The sequence below is a fragment of the Cimex lectularius genome, unplaced genomic scaffold (genome assembly GCF_000648675.2).
Source record: "Cimex lectularius strain Harlan isolate CLEC.00 unplaced genomic scaffold, Clec_2.1 scaffold105, whole genome shotgun sequence".
Classification (NCBI taxonomy): Eukaryota; Metazoa; Arthropoda; class Insecta; order Hemiptera; family Cimicidae; genus Cimex; species Cimex lectularius.
In genome coordinates this window covers 250,833-268,860 of record NW_019394178.1, presented here as the reverse complement: position 1 = coordinate 268,860, position 18,028 = coordinate 250,833, and the positions used below count along the sequence as shown (strand labels likewise).

At 31.8% G+C, this 18,028-nt stretch overlaps 2 protein-coding genes across 7 annotated transcripts; both read right to left on the bottom strand.

Moving 5' to 3' along the window:
* Nucleotides 1-36: 36 nt before the first annotated feature.
* LOC106664948 lies at nt 37-2,772 on the bottom strand. 2 transcript variants are annotated; one of them, XM_024229989.1, is made up of 7 exons: nt 2,712-2,772; nt 2,188-2,236; nt 1,776-2,079; nt 1,224-1,514; nt 962-1,164; nt 558-821; nt 37-496 (listed from the first exon to the last, which is right to left on the bottom strand). In XM_024229989.1, exons 1-7 carry the CDS (start codon nt 2,755-2,757, stop codon nt 121-123), a joined length of 1,533 nt encoding a protein of 510 aa, XP_024085757.1. In that variant the 5' UTR covers nt 2,758-2,772; the 3' UTR covers nt 37-120. The 2 variants fall into 2 exon arrangements, with proteins under 2 accessions (XP_024085757.1, XP_014246542.1); XM_014391056.2 differs by lacking the exon at nt 2,712-2,772 and adding an exon at nt 2,397-2,688.
* Nucleotides 2,773-4,093: 1,321 nt separating this feature from the next.
* LOC106664917 (sodium- and chloride-dependent GABA transporter 1-like) lies at nt 4,094-12,944 on the bottom strand. 5 transcript variants are annotated; one of them, XM_014391001.2, is made up of 13 exons: nt 12,766-12,944; nt 7,567-7,732; nt 7,376-7,510; nt 7,081-7,209; nt 6,818-6,914; nt 6,381-6,513; nt 6,080-6,318; nt 5,804-6,020; nt 5,589-5,741; nt 5,123-5,326; nt 4,884-5,051; nt 4,493-4,627; nt 4,094-4,256 (listed from the first exon to the last, which is right to left on the bottom strand). In XM_014391001.2, exons 2-12 carry the CDS (start codon nt 7,727-7,729, stop codon nt 4,502-4,504), a joined length of 1,764 nt encoding a protein of 587 aa, XP_014246487.1. In that variant the 5' UTR covers nt 7,730-7,732; nt 12,766-12,944; the 3' UTR covers nt 4,094-4,256; nt 4,493-4,501. The 5 variants fall into 5 exon arrangements, with proteins under 5 accessions (XP_014246487.1, XP_014246490.1, XP_014246489.1 ...); XM_014391004.2 differs by having other exon boundaries at nt 4,094-4,227; XM_014391003.2 differs by lacking the exon at nt 12,766-12,944 and adding an exon at nt 9,789-9,942.
* Nucleotides 12,945-18,028: the final 5,084 nt, after the last annotated feature.

Genomic DNA, 18,028 nt, shown 5'->3' with positions numbered 1-18,028 from the left:
TGAAAATAAAAGTACAAAAAATGTTATCATTATTTTATTATCTGATTTTTCTTAATATTATTTGTAAGAAGTTTATTTTATTTTTTTATATTATATTACTTTTAAGCCTGTTAAAGTTTTTCAGGACGTAGGTTGTATTGCATCTTTTTCATCTTCAAAAAGAGATACAGCATCTGGCTGGATTTGCTCACTTGATGATGAAAAGGATAAAAGAGATGACAGGCTGAGGTCCTTGAGATGCTTTTTTTGCGTGGTACTAACCAACAACTTCGCAATTAACTCATCAGACAATTGTTTATTGGGTAGGTCATCGACCTTCAAAATTCTTTGATTTCGTTTATTTTCCAGCTCTTTTGGTGTAAGGATGGCCCTTTCTCCAGTCTCCAGCCCATACTTAAGCCTGCACTTCAAATCTGAATTTTGAATCCACATCTCTCTCAGTTGTATTCGTTCCCTTCGAGCATTTTTATTTGGCTCATAAAACTTATTTTTTACACTGTAATAATTTTTAAATTTATAATAAATTTTAAATAGTTAAATTTTTTTATCTTTCTTACTTGTAAGGTGAATTGGCATCTATCTTAGCAAGAACAGAATAAGCCTGGCGCCTGTCCACTGTCCACTCTCCAAATGTAGTTTTGTGCTTTACTTCATATTTAGAACAATCCTGAACATCCATTAATAAATCCTCTCGAAATGCAAACAATGGATCAAATAACACCCTTTCCTTTCCCAAAATACCAAAAGAAAAATTCGCCTCGGTAAAATGTTCCTCGTTACAGAGCAGACCAAGTTCAACACCCAGAAGGTAGTCATCTGGACTGAAAAGTTCTTATGCTAATAAAATTACTCTTTCTCGAATAGTATTGCCTGTAATGATTTGTCTATGGGTTTCAAACAAAAAGAAAAATTCAGAAAAATGTTTGCCCAAGTGTAAACAGAATAAAATATTAACTCTTACATGGTTTCCATCTTTTTAACACCAATATTTTTCAAGATTGGATCACGATTTGGCCTGTATAATTCCTTGACTAGTGGGGTTTTAAATTGAAGTTTTGGACAATAGAATGGAAATTCAAGATCGACATCTAACTTGTTGAGAATACCTTTTTTTCTTTTCTTTGTACCTATAGTTCCAGTCATAAACAAGCGGTTAAACTCTTCCTGAAACATTGTCACTTATACTCTTTTGTAAAATAAAATGATTCATACTATTCCCTTACATATAATGCTAGATTTTCTCTTTCTCCTAAAACAACTTCAAGGATCCTCAAAGAAAATAAATGCAGATTTTCATAAAGCATCCTATCCGACTCAGGCGATTGATTGTTACTGCAAAAGTGATGGAATTTTGCAGTGCCTTTCAGACCGAGTAAAATTGAAGAGTATTCTCGAGCGACAATAAATCTTAAGTCAGAGAGTTGCTGGCGCCATTTGGTTTCATGTAGTTTTGAATTAGGGTGTGATATATGAGTTTTTTTCAGTTTACTGCGCTCCACAATAATGTAAAAGAGCTGTAATTAATGTATAATTAGTAACTAGTCTATTATATTTTGATTTACAATAGAATTAGAATAACTGTAAAAATGCCACATTTAATCAAAACAAAGTAGTTCAATACGCAAAAAATATTTTTTGCATTTGAATTTTTTATACACTAACTCCAACTTTCTGCTTTTATTCTGTGCAAAAATTAACATAGAACTGGACAGCTGTTGACAAAAATAATGCATTTTTGACAGTGTTACAAATTCAAAAATTATATGTCTATTTACTCTGATGAAGTATTGGAAGTACAGGAGGAGAGCCCTTAGAAACTGATCGACTGCAATCGTATAAAAGAAATCGATGAAATTTGGATTCAGGTTGCCCCAGAATGTGTACAAAACGACATCTTTTACATCGTTGAGTGTAATGACATCATTCTCTTTTGTTTGTTTTCTTCTAAATTTTTCGACAAAGTATTGGATGTGAAAGTCAGAAATGCCATCGAAGAAACGCAAATGGACCACTTTTGGCTGAACTTTTTCTACCTCTTTAGGTTCATATTCTTTAACTTTCCTATCAATCCATGAAACCCTAAAAGGTCAAACTTTATTTGTAATTACATTGTATACAAATAATCGTGGATATTTAAATTTTGTTTTTAAAGTTTAAAGTTGTAAAAAACTTCTCTTCTTAGCGTACCTTAACAAATCTTTAGAATCTGTATATCTTCTGCTCATTTTCACCCAACCTATAGTAAAAAAGAAACAATTTCAACTAAAATATTGTGTTTTTTTTTTTAAACTTAAAACCCAGGTGTAAGCTAAGGCTGAAAATATATAATTGCTTAATTATTTAAGTTGTATTGCTATATACTAAGGTAATAACATATGTTTTCTAACTTTATTTACATTTAATCTCTTGTGCTGTCAGATTGTATTGCCCATTATTCTTGTTTTTTCTGACAAAAACTAAAGATGATCCAGTACAGAGCATCACATTTTTTGACAATAGCAAAGAAAACTGTAATATAGGACTGTACTGAAATATTTTTGAACAATTTAATTGCATATAAGATTTTAAAATTTTTATTGAGTTTAACAAATTGCATTTGATGTTGAATCAGGATTGGTCATTTACTGGGTCTGTCTTAGGGTGAAGTTCCTCACTGGCTCAATGCTGAAACATGTTTGAGTAGGACAACAAACCCACAAGTGAAAACAAACCTGATACAGCAAGAGTTCGCCAACTCACAGACCCAAACTCTAACATCAACTATAAAATGCATCTTCTCTTTTATTTCAAATATAAACACCTTATCTAAAAACATCAAATGGGTCAAAGTTTTCATTTGTAAGAGTTTTCTTCTACAAAAAAAAAAAAACAAACTAATTTTGCAATAATTTAACAGATCACTTCAGAAATAGTTTTTTTATTACTATTCATATTATTGAGAAGTTTATTACAAACTGCTAATAAAATATTGTAATTAACAGCAACTTGTTGGCTTGTATATTTTAAGTACAATCGACACAAACTGTTCTCTTCCTCTCTACAATTAATTAGAAATTATTTTAAATAAAGTGCTATGTTAAATTGCTGTTAGTACTTTCAAATTTAAAAAAAAAAATGAAATTTTTTCATAGGGCACAACAGGACAATCAGAATAATTTGTCTCAAACTGCTTCTGTTTCTAATCAAAAGCCCGGAAAAGTAGAAAGGTGATAGATTCATAAAAATAAATCAAGTACCTTACAATTTTAATTAAAACTAAATAAAAGAAAAATCATCCCCCCCCCAAAAAAAAAGGTAAAGCTAGAAAAATAAATAATCCTAGCCATCATGTTTATTACCTTTGCTGACTTAAATAACTTATAACGTATTACAATTTGCACGGGGAAAAAGCCTAGCACCTTGCTTGAGATTAGGTCTATTGTCTGCGGGGTGATGAACCTGAAATTTGGTCATTACCAATCATTTTGATCTGCCTACCCTCGCTGGGTTGGTCTGAAGCATTTTGGTTCCCATCTTCGGTGCCTGTCAGGTCCAGTGAGGTTAGACAGACGGAAATTAGTAATTCTTTTCTGATTAGTAGAAAACTAACTGCAATATTTAAAGTTAATACAAATTTTTGAGATTTAATTTTTAAACAGAATGGCGAAGTGATGACACATTAATACTATACTATGAATCTTCTCTAATCATCACGAAGTTGACATTGTTTTGTCTTATTTTGACTTGTATCGCTTAAAAGCATTTTCTTTTAATGTAAAAATGTTCTGCTGGTCCCCAAACTGTATTAATCTTTTTGAAGAGGGTACATAATTTAGGCTATTTAGATTTCTTCTAAATAAAACAAACAAAATCTCATTAAGAATTAAATTGCATTCTAATTATTAACATAAAAGATATTTAGATTGGTTTTTAAGACTTCAAGTCATAACTTTATTAAATGACATATAATGTGATATTTTTAATTTATTATTACAACAGTAGATACGTTGTTAAATCACCGTTATTATTGTTATTGTATCCATCATCAGCAATTGGTTCTTAAAAATATATTTTGTCATAGAACATGTATTCATTTAAAGTTTAAACAATGTAATAAACAACTGATATAAAATAATTTTATTTTCTATTTTACAAAGGTAAACATTTCCACTTCCTGCATTGTTAAAGTTCTGTCCCTAAAATCCGTGGAATTGGGCTTGAAGGTGACCTCTTTTACTTTTTTCTTCTCTACAGGCATTTTAGGTAAAAGTGAACAACTAATATTATAAAAATAATAAAATATCTATTACAAAACATAATGTTTAAAGCTAATAAAAAAACCTATTCAAAGTAATTGTAAGAGTCCAAATTTGTATCACACACATTAATTCTTATCACTTTTTTTAACCACCTTTAATAAATTAAAGTTTATTTATAAGGAAATGTGAATTTTAAAATTTGGACACAGTAAAAAACCTTGAATCAGAAAAACAAGCAACAAGTAAATACTGACTGGCTAAAATTAGTGGTTTTCATCATAGGAGCTTCTCTTTAACAGAACTGCACTACTGTCAGACCAAGGAAGCAAATTTTTCGGTAATGGATCTTCCTCATATAAAGCTTTCGCTTTTGTTCCTTCTTTTAATTTCTGGAAAAAAAAAACAGAGTAAGTGTAAGAAAATCATTTTCTTTTTGTTGTATGCATTGATGTACATTTTTTTTAAACTAGTTTTAAATTTTTGAAGTAGTTGACCTAATGCATGGGATAAGTAAATATGCATAGACATCTACAGTGATTATAGTAATTTTTGTTTTTAAAAGGATTTTAAAATTTGTTAATTCAAAAATATTTTAAATTGAGTGGAACTTTCACTGAGTTTGTTTTAATTTATTTTAAACCTTACTTGAATCAGTGGACCAGGAGTTACAATTAAATAGTAAATGGCATATCCTGGAATCCATAGCATTGATGCCATACTTATACATATTCCGATAAATTGGGCCCAGAACGGATAAACGTAGTCTCCAATTTGTAACGGTGTAAACTGAGCCATGTAGAATAAAAAAATTCCCTATAACAAACAAAAGTCACTTACTTGATAAATGGAGCTGTAATTAATTAAATTTTATATATTACACTTACAATCATTGTTATTGGTGCACAGTAGACCCAACATATATGCAAGAATTTGTTGGGCCTATTGCCCAGCATTTCTTCGATGCAATCTCCAACCTTCTTGGCACCGAATACCCAGGAGAGTGCGACTGTCTGAAAAATACATACCCATAGCAAGCTGATTCCCGATGCGGAGTAATAGTCCATTAATTTGAAAATGTAAAATCCTCCCTGAAATGATAGAAATTGAAAAATGCTTTTTGGTGCAATTGTGATTTTTTTAGGTCTGTTGAGTGCTGAAACTGAAGTGTGATCATTTCTGATCATCCTAGTCTGCGCTAGTTTTGTCTGTCAGATTTTATACTTCACCATCTTCAATGCTTGGTTTATAATTTGTCTGATAGACCAAACCAGTGAGGATAGGCAAAGGCTATATGGATGTTTATGATCAAACTAAAGTTTGTAGCTGCATAATAATTGTTAATATGCTTACCCTAGTCACCATTGGAATGCCTAAAATGAAAAGCATAAAGCAAATTACAAAAGTGAATTTCCCTCTGTGTGGTCTCAGTTGCTTAGGCCAATTGTCCACCATTCCTGTAATGAATGATTCAACCAAGCAGAATTCACTGTCTATCCCAAGCACCTAGAATTATATTAAAGAAATGTAATACATAAAAAATACTACTGTTGGTTGTTTTTAATCACAATTAGCATCATGAAGAAAATTGCTGCCCAGGCAGATGCTCCAGGTAGTTTAACCACTACTTCTGGATATGTAAGAAACACAAGCCCTGGACCTGATGTTACAACTTTGTCAACACTCAATTGCTGCTCATGTGCCAGATTGCCCAAAATAGAGAAAGTAACACATCCAGCCAAAATACTAGTTAAAGTGTTGACAATGCAAGTTATAACAGTATCCCTAGAAATGATTTTTTCTTTAAATTGTCAATTAACAAAAAATATTTTAATATATCAAACCTATAACAGTTATGGTGAAAATTATTGAATGATCCTAATGCAGGCAGTGCTCCAGTGCCAATACTGTATGCAAAGAAAATCTGCGTGGCACCATCAATCCAAGGTTTAGGGTACAAAAGTTTTTCCCACTGTGGGTATATGAAGTAAAAGAGCCCTTGACCTGCACCAGGAAGAGTAATTGCCCTCACAAACAGAATTATCAACACAATGTACGGAAACAGTGCGGAAACCCAAATGACCTAACATCCTCAGTTACATTAATTTAAATAAATATAAATGAAAAATGTATTTAAAAACAAACCTTTCCACTTCTGTGAATTCCTTTGCAAACAATGAGGTACACCATCAACCACCCTAAGACCAAACACAGCAAAAGCTCCCATCTGATACCTCCAATTTCAGTAATGCCATTTGTCATTCCCAAAACTCTAAATCTAAAGGTTATTATTTAAGAATTAGAACTTTCTTAAAATATTTAATGTCTTATTTAATTTTTTAAAAACAGTGTTTGCCATAAGAATTTCATATTAAACATGTCAGGTCTAAAAATATATTATTCAAATTTCACATCTCTGCTAACTATTTTACTGATTTTCTGATTATTTGTGCAAAAAAAAAGGACATCAAATGGGTGTTAATTCATCGAAGTATAAACAGACTTCTTTTTATGTTTCAGTAATGTAAATTAATAAACAATTCTACGTTTGTTTTCAAAAGGAAAATAATAGGTTGGCTTACTTCCAAAATTCTTCCACTGAAGAGATTGTAGCATTTACTTTACTTATCTTTCCTACACTATAAGGGGAATAGCAGTTTATAGTATTCCAGTAGTTATCTGAAAAAAAGAATTATTTTTTAATCGATGTATTTAATTTTTAAAATTATAATTTCTCAATTAAAAAACAAAATTCTTTAAAAAATCTCATAAAATCTTTTAGCATTTAAATAATTCAATGACAAAGTTTTATGATGTTAACAATGTGAAAAAAATAAAGACATACCACAAAACTGCCAAGGAAGATCTGGAAAATAATAGAACGTGCTTATCAAATAAAATAGTGTCCAAGAAATAATTATGCAGTAGTATACGTTGAGAAAGAACACTAAAGTCATTGTAGCAGAGCCCACTCCTGAAAATAATGATTTCCTGCAGAATAAACATTCCGACTAAGAAAAAAAAAAAAAAAAAAAAAAAAAAAAAAAAAAAAAAAAAAAAAAAAAAAAAAGTACATGATGAACTAGCATGTGAATTTATAAAATTTCATATCTTGAGGCAAATACAAGAATAAAATGTACCTTTGAAAATAGGGCATAATTGTCCTACCAATGTGCACCCTCCAGATCCAAGGTACTGTCCCATCGCCACTTCTTGAAAAAACATCGGTATCCCACATACACACATAGCAATACTGTATGTGACAAGAAACACACCTAAAAAGTATAATTTATCAATAATATGATAGGTTTGCTTTTTAATTTTCACCTACCCCCTCCATTTTCATAGCATAAGTATGGAAATCGCCAAACATTGCCAAGTCCGACAGAAAGACTAATGCAAGAAAATAGGAAATCAAGCTGATTTGACCATCCTCCTCTTCGTGCTCTTTCTTGTTGCAGTGTAGAACCTGTCCCCCATGATTCCGTCTTCATGACCTATAACAAGAATAAATATTAGTTTTAGGGTAATTTTATGTTTTGAAATGGGACCAATGTAATACAGGAATGTTAAATCCTTTTTTGGGAATGTTGATGTTGTGGGAGTCTAATCATGCTGGGCCATAAAAGAGTAAATGTATCCTTCATTATGTTAGCAGTACAGTACAACAATGACCTAATTTATTTATAAATTTTATTATTTCTCAATTACAATTTCTACCACAGAGATTTCAATCCTGTTCTCTGATGCCAATTTTTTCACTGTTTATTGAATCTGTACTATTCAGTCAAGAAACTTAAAATTCTGGGTTTTCACCACATTACACTTAATCATTCTTAAATTGCGTTCTTTTCAACGTGTATTAAGATTGTCTGAACTTGTCTGTGTTCAGTGACTTTTCACTCTTTTATTCTAAAAAATAGTGCGTCTATGCTGCAGAAGATCTAAGTTGTACAAGCAGTGTAACAGTTTCTTTCTTTATTTTGAGAATGACTGTTCGGTGTTCTAGGTGTGTGTAGTTTGGTTTGAAAAGTCAGAACCATCTTCGATTCAACTGAACACATTCTGCTGCATGGATTCTATTCAGATTAAATTTCTTATCAGTTTGAAAAATATTAACATGCGTTACCTCGGGTAGTTTAGTTTAGGTAGCTAATGTGCACAAAGCCCAAAAAGAAGACTTGGGACAGGACCTGCAAAACTTCTAATTCACAGACTGACTATGACTGCCAGTACACTGATTGATGTCAGTATTGCAATGATGGAAAGTACACCTTGATTCATTAAATAATACATTCCTTATAATATCACCCAAGGATATTTCAGGAATGGATTCAGGATATTTGATCTTTGAAGAAGAAAATATTAAAATAATGCTTATTAGAGGTGTAAATGTGATGAAATTCGTTTGGATTAAACTCGCCATTAATCTGAAGTTAAGTATTTATGCATATTTTGTTAAAATAAAAGTGTGTACAAACCAAAAATTTACTTCAAACAAAATGCAAATAGAAAGCCTTTCCCTCAATATCTATTTAGAAATTTATAATAAAAATAATGTTTTTTTTTAACATAGATAAGTACAAAAAGAAGTTCTAATAATGCAATAACTGAGATTCATTGGTATGTTTTTCGCGTTTTTATGAGAAAGAATTCCCGAAATCGTAATATTTTGGAGTGAAATTCGTCAAAGCAGATAATCATCCCTGACCTTATTCTACTTTTAAAAATGGACACATGAGGTTGGAACTCTTTCAAAATAATAGAATATTTTCATTTATAATCAATGAATAAATAAATGTTCCTAACGTACAATTTAAACAAACGTATATTTTAAAAAAATTGTATAGAAAACGTCCGGAATTCGATGAAAGTGAAATGATATCGTATGATTTTTCGGTACTGGGCTCGGGCGTTTTTTCCAACAAAAAGAAAAACTTACAATTATCGTTGGCTATATTCATAAGGTGTCAACGTATCATCACTCCATGCAGTTTCCGAATCCCATGGAGTCTTTTGATGGTCGATGCAGTAGTTCCGTATCTTTTCGCCTCTACTGGCTGCATTTTCAGCCATCACTTCTTCTGTCCCTTGTTCCCTTTTGAAGCCTTTTCATGTGGATCAAATCTTTGTCATGTGTTCTCGAACTTAATACTAATAAACTTTTTATTCCACTTGTGTTTCTTCTTAATTTGCTGTTGTCTCGTGAACATTTTTTTCAGCTTTAGTTAATGAATGTTTATGTAGATTTATACCACTTTGTTTTCTACTTTCGACTATTTAATGTATAGGAAGAGTAAATAAAAATGTTAAATTTTTCGATTGTCTTAGTTTAGGAAAACTTAAAACTGGACTTTTTGCTTATTTTACTTTCTACAACTGTAAAGTATGATAACATGGATTTCTGTTTTAAAAATAAAAAAAAAGCAAACAAATCAAAAATATAGACTTCACAAAAGTAAACAGATGTACCGCCCATTTAAAATTCTGATCTATCATCAAAGTTTAACAAAATTTTACATTAATTTTAGCATTGTTCACGTTGAAATTTACCTCAGGAAGAGCAAAAACCGTTTATTCGGATGCCGGTCTCTCCACACACACATAGGCGTCGTCAATCAAGCATAATTAGGGATATTTTTTAACACAATTGCAAACAGTATTATCCAGAAGGAAATTAAATATGAAAATTACACGTGACAAACACGGGTTAATAAGAAAAGATTTCTTTGTGTCCACCTTATCTCGCTGAGCGTATTTTCAGTGGCTCACGTTTTATTAAGGTTAATTTTCTATGCTTTTTAGTTCATTGATTTTCGTGTTTGTGGTTTTGTTAAAGAATGATTCTTTTTCATTGAAAGTAGTTTGTCTTATGCACAATTTTGTGAATGTCATCGATGTCCATGTCTTACTTAGAGTATTTTTTCTGTTTATGGCTTTTATTTTTCTACCTTGTCTTATGTCTACCCAAGACCACGAACTTGTCAAAATAGCTTTTGTATTTTAATGTTGACAGTGAATTATATCACTATTTGTCTTCTGCGTTATGTTCACTTTTGTTTATGTTCATGTTCGGTGTTTTCTGAATACTCTCTTTTTTTATTGTGCATGTATTCGACTTTTTTTTATAGCCAACTATTTGAGTTTTGCCTTCTTGGCTGCCAATCCTAGATTATTCTGTTTTTCAGATGTATCTTTCATTTTGGGTCCATCTTTTTGTACGAATTTATCTGCGTTATCGTCTTTTCTTTTGTATTGTGTGTTGTTTTGCTATTGCGTATTTGGTTTTGTTCGTGGGGTTATATCTTATATCAAATTTATAGAAGAGTTTATCTTCGACCGGTCTTTTCTAAATTATTCTGTTTTTCATATGTACAAATTGTTGTTGTTCGACCTTTGAGTCTTTTCTGTCCGCCACCTATTGTTCATGTTTGTCTTCAAAGTTTTCTTTCGTAATTAATTTACTTAGTTTACTTTTTCTGATGTGTGCAAATTGTCCTTCGACCATGTGTCTTCTTGTTCACTTTTTTGAGCAGATTCTTTTTTTATGTTTTGTGTAAATATTTCGATGGTATCTTTGTTTTGGAGAATATTGTCTCAATGTCTTTTCAAGAGTATTCTATTTTTCTCTATCCTTTGTCCGTTTATTTCGTTATAACAATTAAAAATTAACTTCTACATATCCGGCAAGCGGATTTTCTATCCATGCGGAATGTTTTTGGCAATTATTTGTTTGTTAATTACTAATTATTCAGAAATCGTGAAATGCGGTCTGGTGTGATGTAGGTTTCAGAAAAACATTGTCTTTATCGTGCCGTTTCGATCTTTATTGAGATCATCTTCAGGGCTCAAAGTGTTTATCTTCTGTGTAATTGTGCCCTTCTTGTGCACTCTCGACACGACACGCAAGAATGGCACAATTTCGCATAAAACAAAAACTTTGAGCCCTGAAGATGATCTGAATAAAGATCGAAACGTTGGCACGATAAAGAAAATGTTTTTCTGAAACCTACATCACACCAGACCGCATCTCACGATTTCTGAATAATTAACAATTAACGGTCACTAATCACCACACATTTGTTAATTACGTTCACAATTATCAATAGAAGTGTCTCTCTATTTATTTATCTATCTAACTAACTTCTACAGGTTTGTTCCAATACATTTTTGATGACAATAAACTAAAAATAAATATACCATACGAATCAAACGCTAAAACCATCTAGCACATTGACCCAGAATTGGGTTAAACGTTCTGTTGTTTGTAATTTCAGAGTTCCCTTGCAGAATTGCCAATCAATACAAATTCTATTGTGTAACTAACTTTAATTTATAGAAACACATCCGTCTGTCAGTTGTACTTGGACATTGACTTGTATTTTAATTGAGAAATTTGCACAGAAATCCAATGAGTTTTCACTTTGAAATCGACATCACGGTCAATTGGCTTCATTATAGTTAGCAAATATTTTAAATTTAGTTCAAGAACGACCTAAATTGTTTAGGAAATGGAGGATTAAGTTTCATTCTTAAATTTTTAATCAAACTTTCTTCTTTTTTTTTTTTGAGAGAGAGAGAGAGAGAGAGAGAGAGAGAGAGAGAGAGAGAGAGAGAGAGAGAGAGAGAGAGAGAGAGAGAGAGAGAACATGCTTATTTTTCATATTGTAATCTTAAGCCTGTTTATTTTATTAAATTTTTAAAGAAATTTCAGTGCTTTTTCAATCAATTTCTATCCGGAATATTTTTTTTTTTTTTTTTTTTTTTTTTTTTTTTGCAGAAAACGAAGTTATCATTCCGACTAGACCCATACAAATAAAAAAAGATTGTTTACGACTTCTCCAAACTTGAACTTTAAATATTCAAATAAACATTAAATTAAAATATTAAAAAATAATAATTTTATTTCGTTGACTTGTCCCTCTGCATAGAATTCATGTTCAAAAAACATTTCTTTTCTTTTTTTAAATTTAGTCAATTTCATAAATTTTTAATAATAAATAAAAGCGTTTGTTAATTTAATAATGCAAATTAATAATTTTAACTCCATTATTATTTTCCCGTGCTGCACGCAAAAAGTAGACATTTTACATAGGCTTCTGAATATAAATTAACATTAAACTATATGTTTATTTTTCATATAGAACATTTAATATTTTTTCTCATCAAATAAGTTTATTGAGTTCATCAACATCGTACACAAGAAAATATACTCATCTTTAATACTTTTACCTACTATATCGATATCTAGCCACCAAAGTTTTTCAATTATCGGGCGTTATTTCATCACCAGCAACATGGAGTTGGAGAAATAAGCTGACAAGTAATAATTATAATCATAGTGTTAAATAATTATAGCTCTCTGGTATTTGTATTTATATGCGTTAAAATTAAATTCATATTGACTTTTTCGGCTTTAATTATAGTTTTTTAATAAGAAATTTCTTCAGAATGAAAAATCTTCTTATACGGAAAGTTTGATCTTTTAAAAGAGATGATTTTTGTTCATTATCGAAAATTCCATTCTTACTTTGTTTTGTAGAGAGATCACTATTCATGAGGTCCTAACACTTTTCGAACGGCGGCACTGAATAACGTAAAGCTGGCGCTAACTTAAGACTCCTTCTGTACGTGGTGGGGACGGGACGAATTTACTCCTTGCGTCAGTAGAATTTTATTTAAAGGTATCTTTTTTGCCTGTCTTTTCGTTTGACGGATTACGATTACTGAACTTGTTAGGCTTCCAATCGTTACGACCGACCTTGGGTTCGCCCGGCCTCGCTGGCTCGTTTGGCGTTGGCAGCGAAGATATGTTGCAAATCGAACTAATGACACTAAACATAGCCCATGGTGTAATCGCTAAATATCAAACGATTATTGTCCGTTTAAAAAAAAAGAAGACAAGATTACATAAAGCTGCAAAGAAAAATTTAATAAATCCTCAAAGCAAATGTTTCAAAAAAAGGCCTGAATGAACCCTGCCTAAATATCGTTGGATATCTTACAACCACCAAATGCGCACTTTATAAACGGTCTTTAAATATTAAAATATCAACTAATTAATCTGCTCTAATTAATTATTTATTTATTTTTTTACGAGGGTTCGCAACAGCAGAGGTTATATCAACTCTCGGGGTGCCGGTGTTTTTGATAAAAAGCCCATTTGTAAGTGTGTCGGGTTCGAATGCAGAGCCGCTGGATTCGAACCCGGGACCTTTACCTTACGGTACTCTAATTAATTCATTTGCAAATAATAGGTGACCCATAAAAAAATGACCGTTTTTCTTGCTAATTTAAAAATAATTTTATTTTGACACATTTTTTTAATGTTCAAATTATGTTGTATATGCCTCGAGGCCAGGTGTTGGACTCCTTCACCAATACCACTCTTTGGGTTATGAACGGAATTCTGCAACTCCATTTTGAACCTCATCCAGAAAATTAAAAGTTTTCCCTTAAAAATAATGAGCTTTGGACCTCTTTGTTGTTCTTGAGCTTTGGAGATGGTAGTCGGAAGGTGCTAAGTCAGGACTGTAAGCAGGGTGAGGGAGAAGCTCAATTCCATCCAATTATGTTTTTGGTTCCGTGTAACGAGAAGTGTGTCTTGAGCGTTATCTTGTTGAATAGTTCATAATACTGGGTAACGCTGGGTCAGAACACCATGCATTTTTGTAACTGCTCACAATAATGTTTTAAACAATAGTTCGACCTACTAAAATGAACTCATAATGTATTATGCCTTCGTAATTCCAACATATAGAGAGTCTTTTCGTCGTATTGCCATTGTTAAACGACTGGTAGAACTAGCTGATTGCAGTTTAGTCATTGTTTCTTGGTCTTGGGGTTTCTCCAATATATCCACTTTTCATCGCAAGTAACTATTCTTTTGATGAACTGAAGGTCATTTGCGTTTTTTAAAAGATGTTGACAAATTTCTACTTGGCGTCGTGCTTGCTCAATGGTCAACTCATAGGGAACCACTCTTAGAGCGATTCACTTCAACCAAGTTATGCAGTCCACGATTTATGGTGGATTGGAAAACTCCAAGCTCTTTTCGTTGGGTCTGCCTCAACAGAGTCCCGAAGAGCTTCTTCATGGAATGATGATTTTCGTCCAGAACCCTGTTTCCTCTCGAGGCTGATCGTCACCGGCTTCAAATTTTTAAACATCTGCACACTGTCCGTTCAGAGAGAGCATCCTCTTCTTCAAATTGCAGCACCGAAGGGGTTGTTTCGACAGCAGAAAACTTGCGTTTTCAATAAAAGCGTAATATTACCAAAATTTCAAATTTTATCGTCATGTTGTTTAACCAAACGCTAAGACAAAATTGAAGGGAGGACAAGATAATTTTTTTACACATTCATTTAGTATAGTCTACAGATTAAACTGGTATCAAATATTGGTATTATTGGAAACATAAAACTTAATGTGATTACTATTTTCAAGAAAATAAAATTGGTCATATTTTATGGTTCACCCTATTATCCTGAGGGGACTATTGTTTCCATCCCAATTTAAAAACTAAATGCTAGAATTTGTCAATTTATTTTAAAGTTGCGTTGTCTGTAAAATAATGCAGGTTTATGGTTATAAAATAAAACCAATTTAATCAATGATTTAAAATATTTTTTATTCTTTTTACAACTTCTCTATACTCTCTGAAAAGGGGTATTTTTTATAGATTTTTTTACTTTATTTTATTTATTTATTTATTTTTTGTAAAACGTGCAGGTGTCTGAAAAAATGGTAGTTGGTAGAAGAGGTCTGGAGAATAGGGAGGTTGAGGCAGAACCTCATAACCAAAGATCCAACAGTTTTCGTATTGTCACATAACTTGGTGTAACAGAATCGGCCTTTTCCGATTGACCAAGCATGGCTTCAATTTCTGCCATTGATTGTTTCGCCAGAATTAAGAAGCTGTAGTAAATCAGCCCAAATGAAGCCACCAAAGTATCACCATCACCTTTTTATTATGAATTGGGGGCTTTGGAAAATGTGGTGCTTTTTTTCCTTTGTCCACTGTCCAGAACGTCTGCTGTTATCTTAGAGAATCCACGTTTCATAGCAAGAAACAATTCTATCGGGAAAACGTTTATGCATGAGGAACCCAACTTTCGAGCTTACCAACCTTTAAATAATTTTAGGTTAAATATTACACGTCTTGCCAATGGAGTCAGGCTGTTGACAACGATGTTTTTCCACGCCCAATGCATGCGCTTCATAAATCTAGACACACTCATTCTTAAATATATTATTTTCTATTTACACATCATTCACTCACGTAGGTTGGTGGACTCGATATTCCGCCATGGACGCTCTTGTTCTACATAAATTCACGCTTATAAATTCATTCTCACAAAGCAATTAATACAAAATACATCTATCACCAAACTATACAATAATAACCTGCAATTAAAAAAGTAGTGTTAATTAAAAATAAAGTAGGGTGGTGGAATACTCGATATTCCTCTACACCCTTTTACACTGTAGATTCACGCTAATAAATATATTCAAGCCTTTTGGATTTTTTAATTATTATTCTTTGATGGTTTAGATTTCAGCATAGAGATTAGACGCTTATTTCTTATACACTAGGACAAAATTATCATAAATTTATTTTCTAGTACTGGTTCTATTTTAATTTGCCCTGATCCTCCTCATAGCAACGTGCCACTAGGCAGAATAATTGTTGTGTATAACTCTAACAGATAATCTTCAATTTGGAAAAAAAAGTCGGGCACAAAATAGATCCTTCCGGAACTCCAGCTTTATAGCGTACATATGTACCGTTGATCTTTATAGTGTATTTATTTGTACAGTTTTAAGGGTTTTGTATGTGGAACACGCTTGCTTCCAATAATCCAATATAAATACAGTATGATAAAAAATTACGGCCTTGTTTTTAGAAATAATTATATTATGACATCATTTTGGTCTACCTGTCTTCCGCTGGGTTGGTCTGCAGACGCGTTTCGGCATTTCACCGTCTTCAGTGTTAGGTTTGTGTCGATTTCTAATCTTTCTTATACCTCTGACTATAGAGCAGAATTTTTGCTTCTGGACATGATTGACAAAATATTAAACACTGAAGATGGCAAAGAACCACAACGGCTACAACGCATCTGGCAGGCCAAAATGATCGGTAATGAACAAATTACAGGTGATTCACCGCACAGATCCATGAAGAAATCTCAAAATTTAAACATTTATCTATAAAACGTTCCATCAGTTGCATACATTGGACCCAGATTTGGTCTAAATTTTTTGCTTATCTGAATTTAATTCATGTATTAGTCAATTTAAGAGATATTTGCACTTCAAATATTCAAATAAGTGATCATAGTTGATAAGAATAAACACAAAGGGTAAATTTTGAGAGTACACTATTTGAAGTACTGTATAAATGATTTTGATTTCACTTTTTAAGCGCTATTAGACCTTTTTGATGCATTAATGTTTGTATTTTATTAATGAAATACTCGTCATCTTCAGTGGTTGAGTCTACTCGCCGTATCACGCGTTAGTCCTCCTAAAGTAATGAAGATGTTAATACCAATTTAATTATTTTTATCTTTTTTTAAACTACAATGTCAGATAAAGTGGCAAAGTTGCACGTTTTACCAAACGTAACAATTACAAACAATATCACAGAATTGTTAACAACCTTGAAGTCAATTATCGTAAAAACGAAAAGCAGGTGTTAAATGTTGTAAATTTTCCGACAAAATTTTCAAATAAACGTCAAGGATTAGTAGTAGAAGAAAAGCTTGACGGTTAATGTACCAAAGTAATGAAAGTAATTTTTAAAAAACCAATCTTAGTAAAAACCGTTGGAGTTCTAAATAAACATCATAAATCCAAGCCTTTTATCAACAACGAAATCCCTGTTTATACAAGAATAAATTGTAGATATGTTAGATTTATACGACATCAGTTCAAACCAAAGCTCTCAAAATCTCAGTAGTAAAAATAATTAATTATACTTTTTATCTAAGATCTTGGTTCAGATGAAAAAGGTAAAGTCACGATCAGGATTCGAACCCACCACCTTCAGCTCTAATTAATTAAAATAATTAATAGGTCAATTATGACTACTAAATACTTGTATGGATTACTAAAAATAATAATAAAACTATAACTTATGAATAACTGGAGCCTGTCCTAGGAAGCATTAAGAATGAAAAAATCAGGCGTCGTGGATTGTAAAAATTTAAAATTACATAACGATTGACGGCAATGTGTTAATCAATCATTTGAACAAATCGGTCCGACGTAATTTTCTTTCATTTCACATTCTGAAACTGAAATGAGCAAAAAGAAAATGAAAATTTAGTGTTCAACGATATGTATTCTCTTTAGAAAAATTCTTACAAAAATTCTTACAGGTTTAGATGAAGTTTGAAAAATAAAATTGGCAAGAGTAACATTTACGAGAATGTTAATATTAAGATTTCTTGTGCTATTTGCTGTTCAAGTCGTTGAAGAACCTCTTTAGTTAAATGGTCTATCAAAAGGTACAATATCCGCGTTTAAAATAATAAAATCTCAATAAATTAATGCAATTACAATTAATCCATGATCGAATTCAGAAAGTGCTTTCAAATGAAGTTTTACAAAGTCAACACATGACTAAGGCTTAGCTGTACTTGTATTTTATCAGCCTGTCACGTGAAGGTGAATTTTCAACTTTGTATACTTGTACACCTTTTTTTTTCATCAGCTTCTTTTTATACTTTGTCGAAAATTTCAATTTTCCCCTTAATTAGGTTTTCCATTATACAGCGATTAAAATG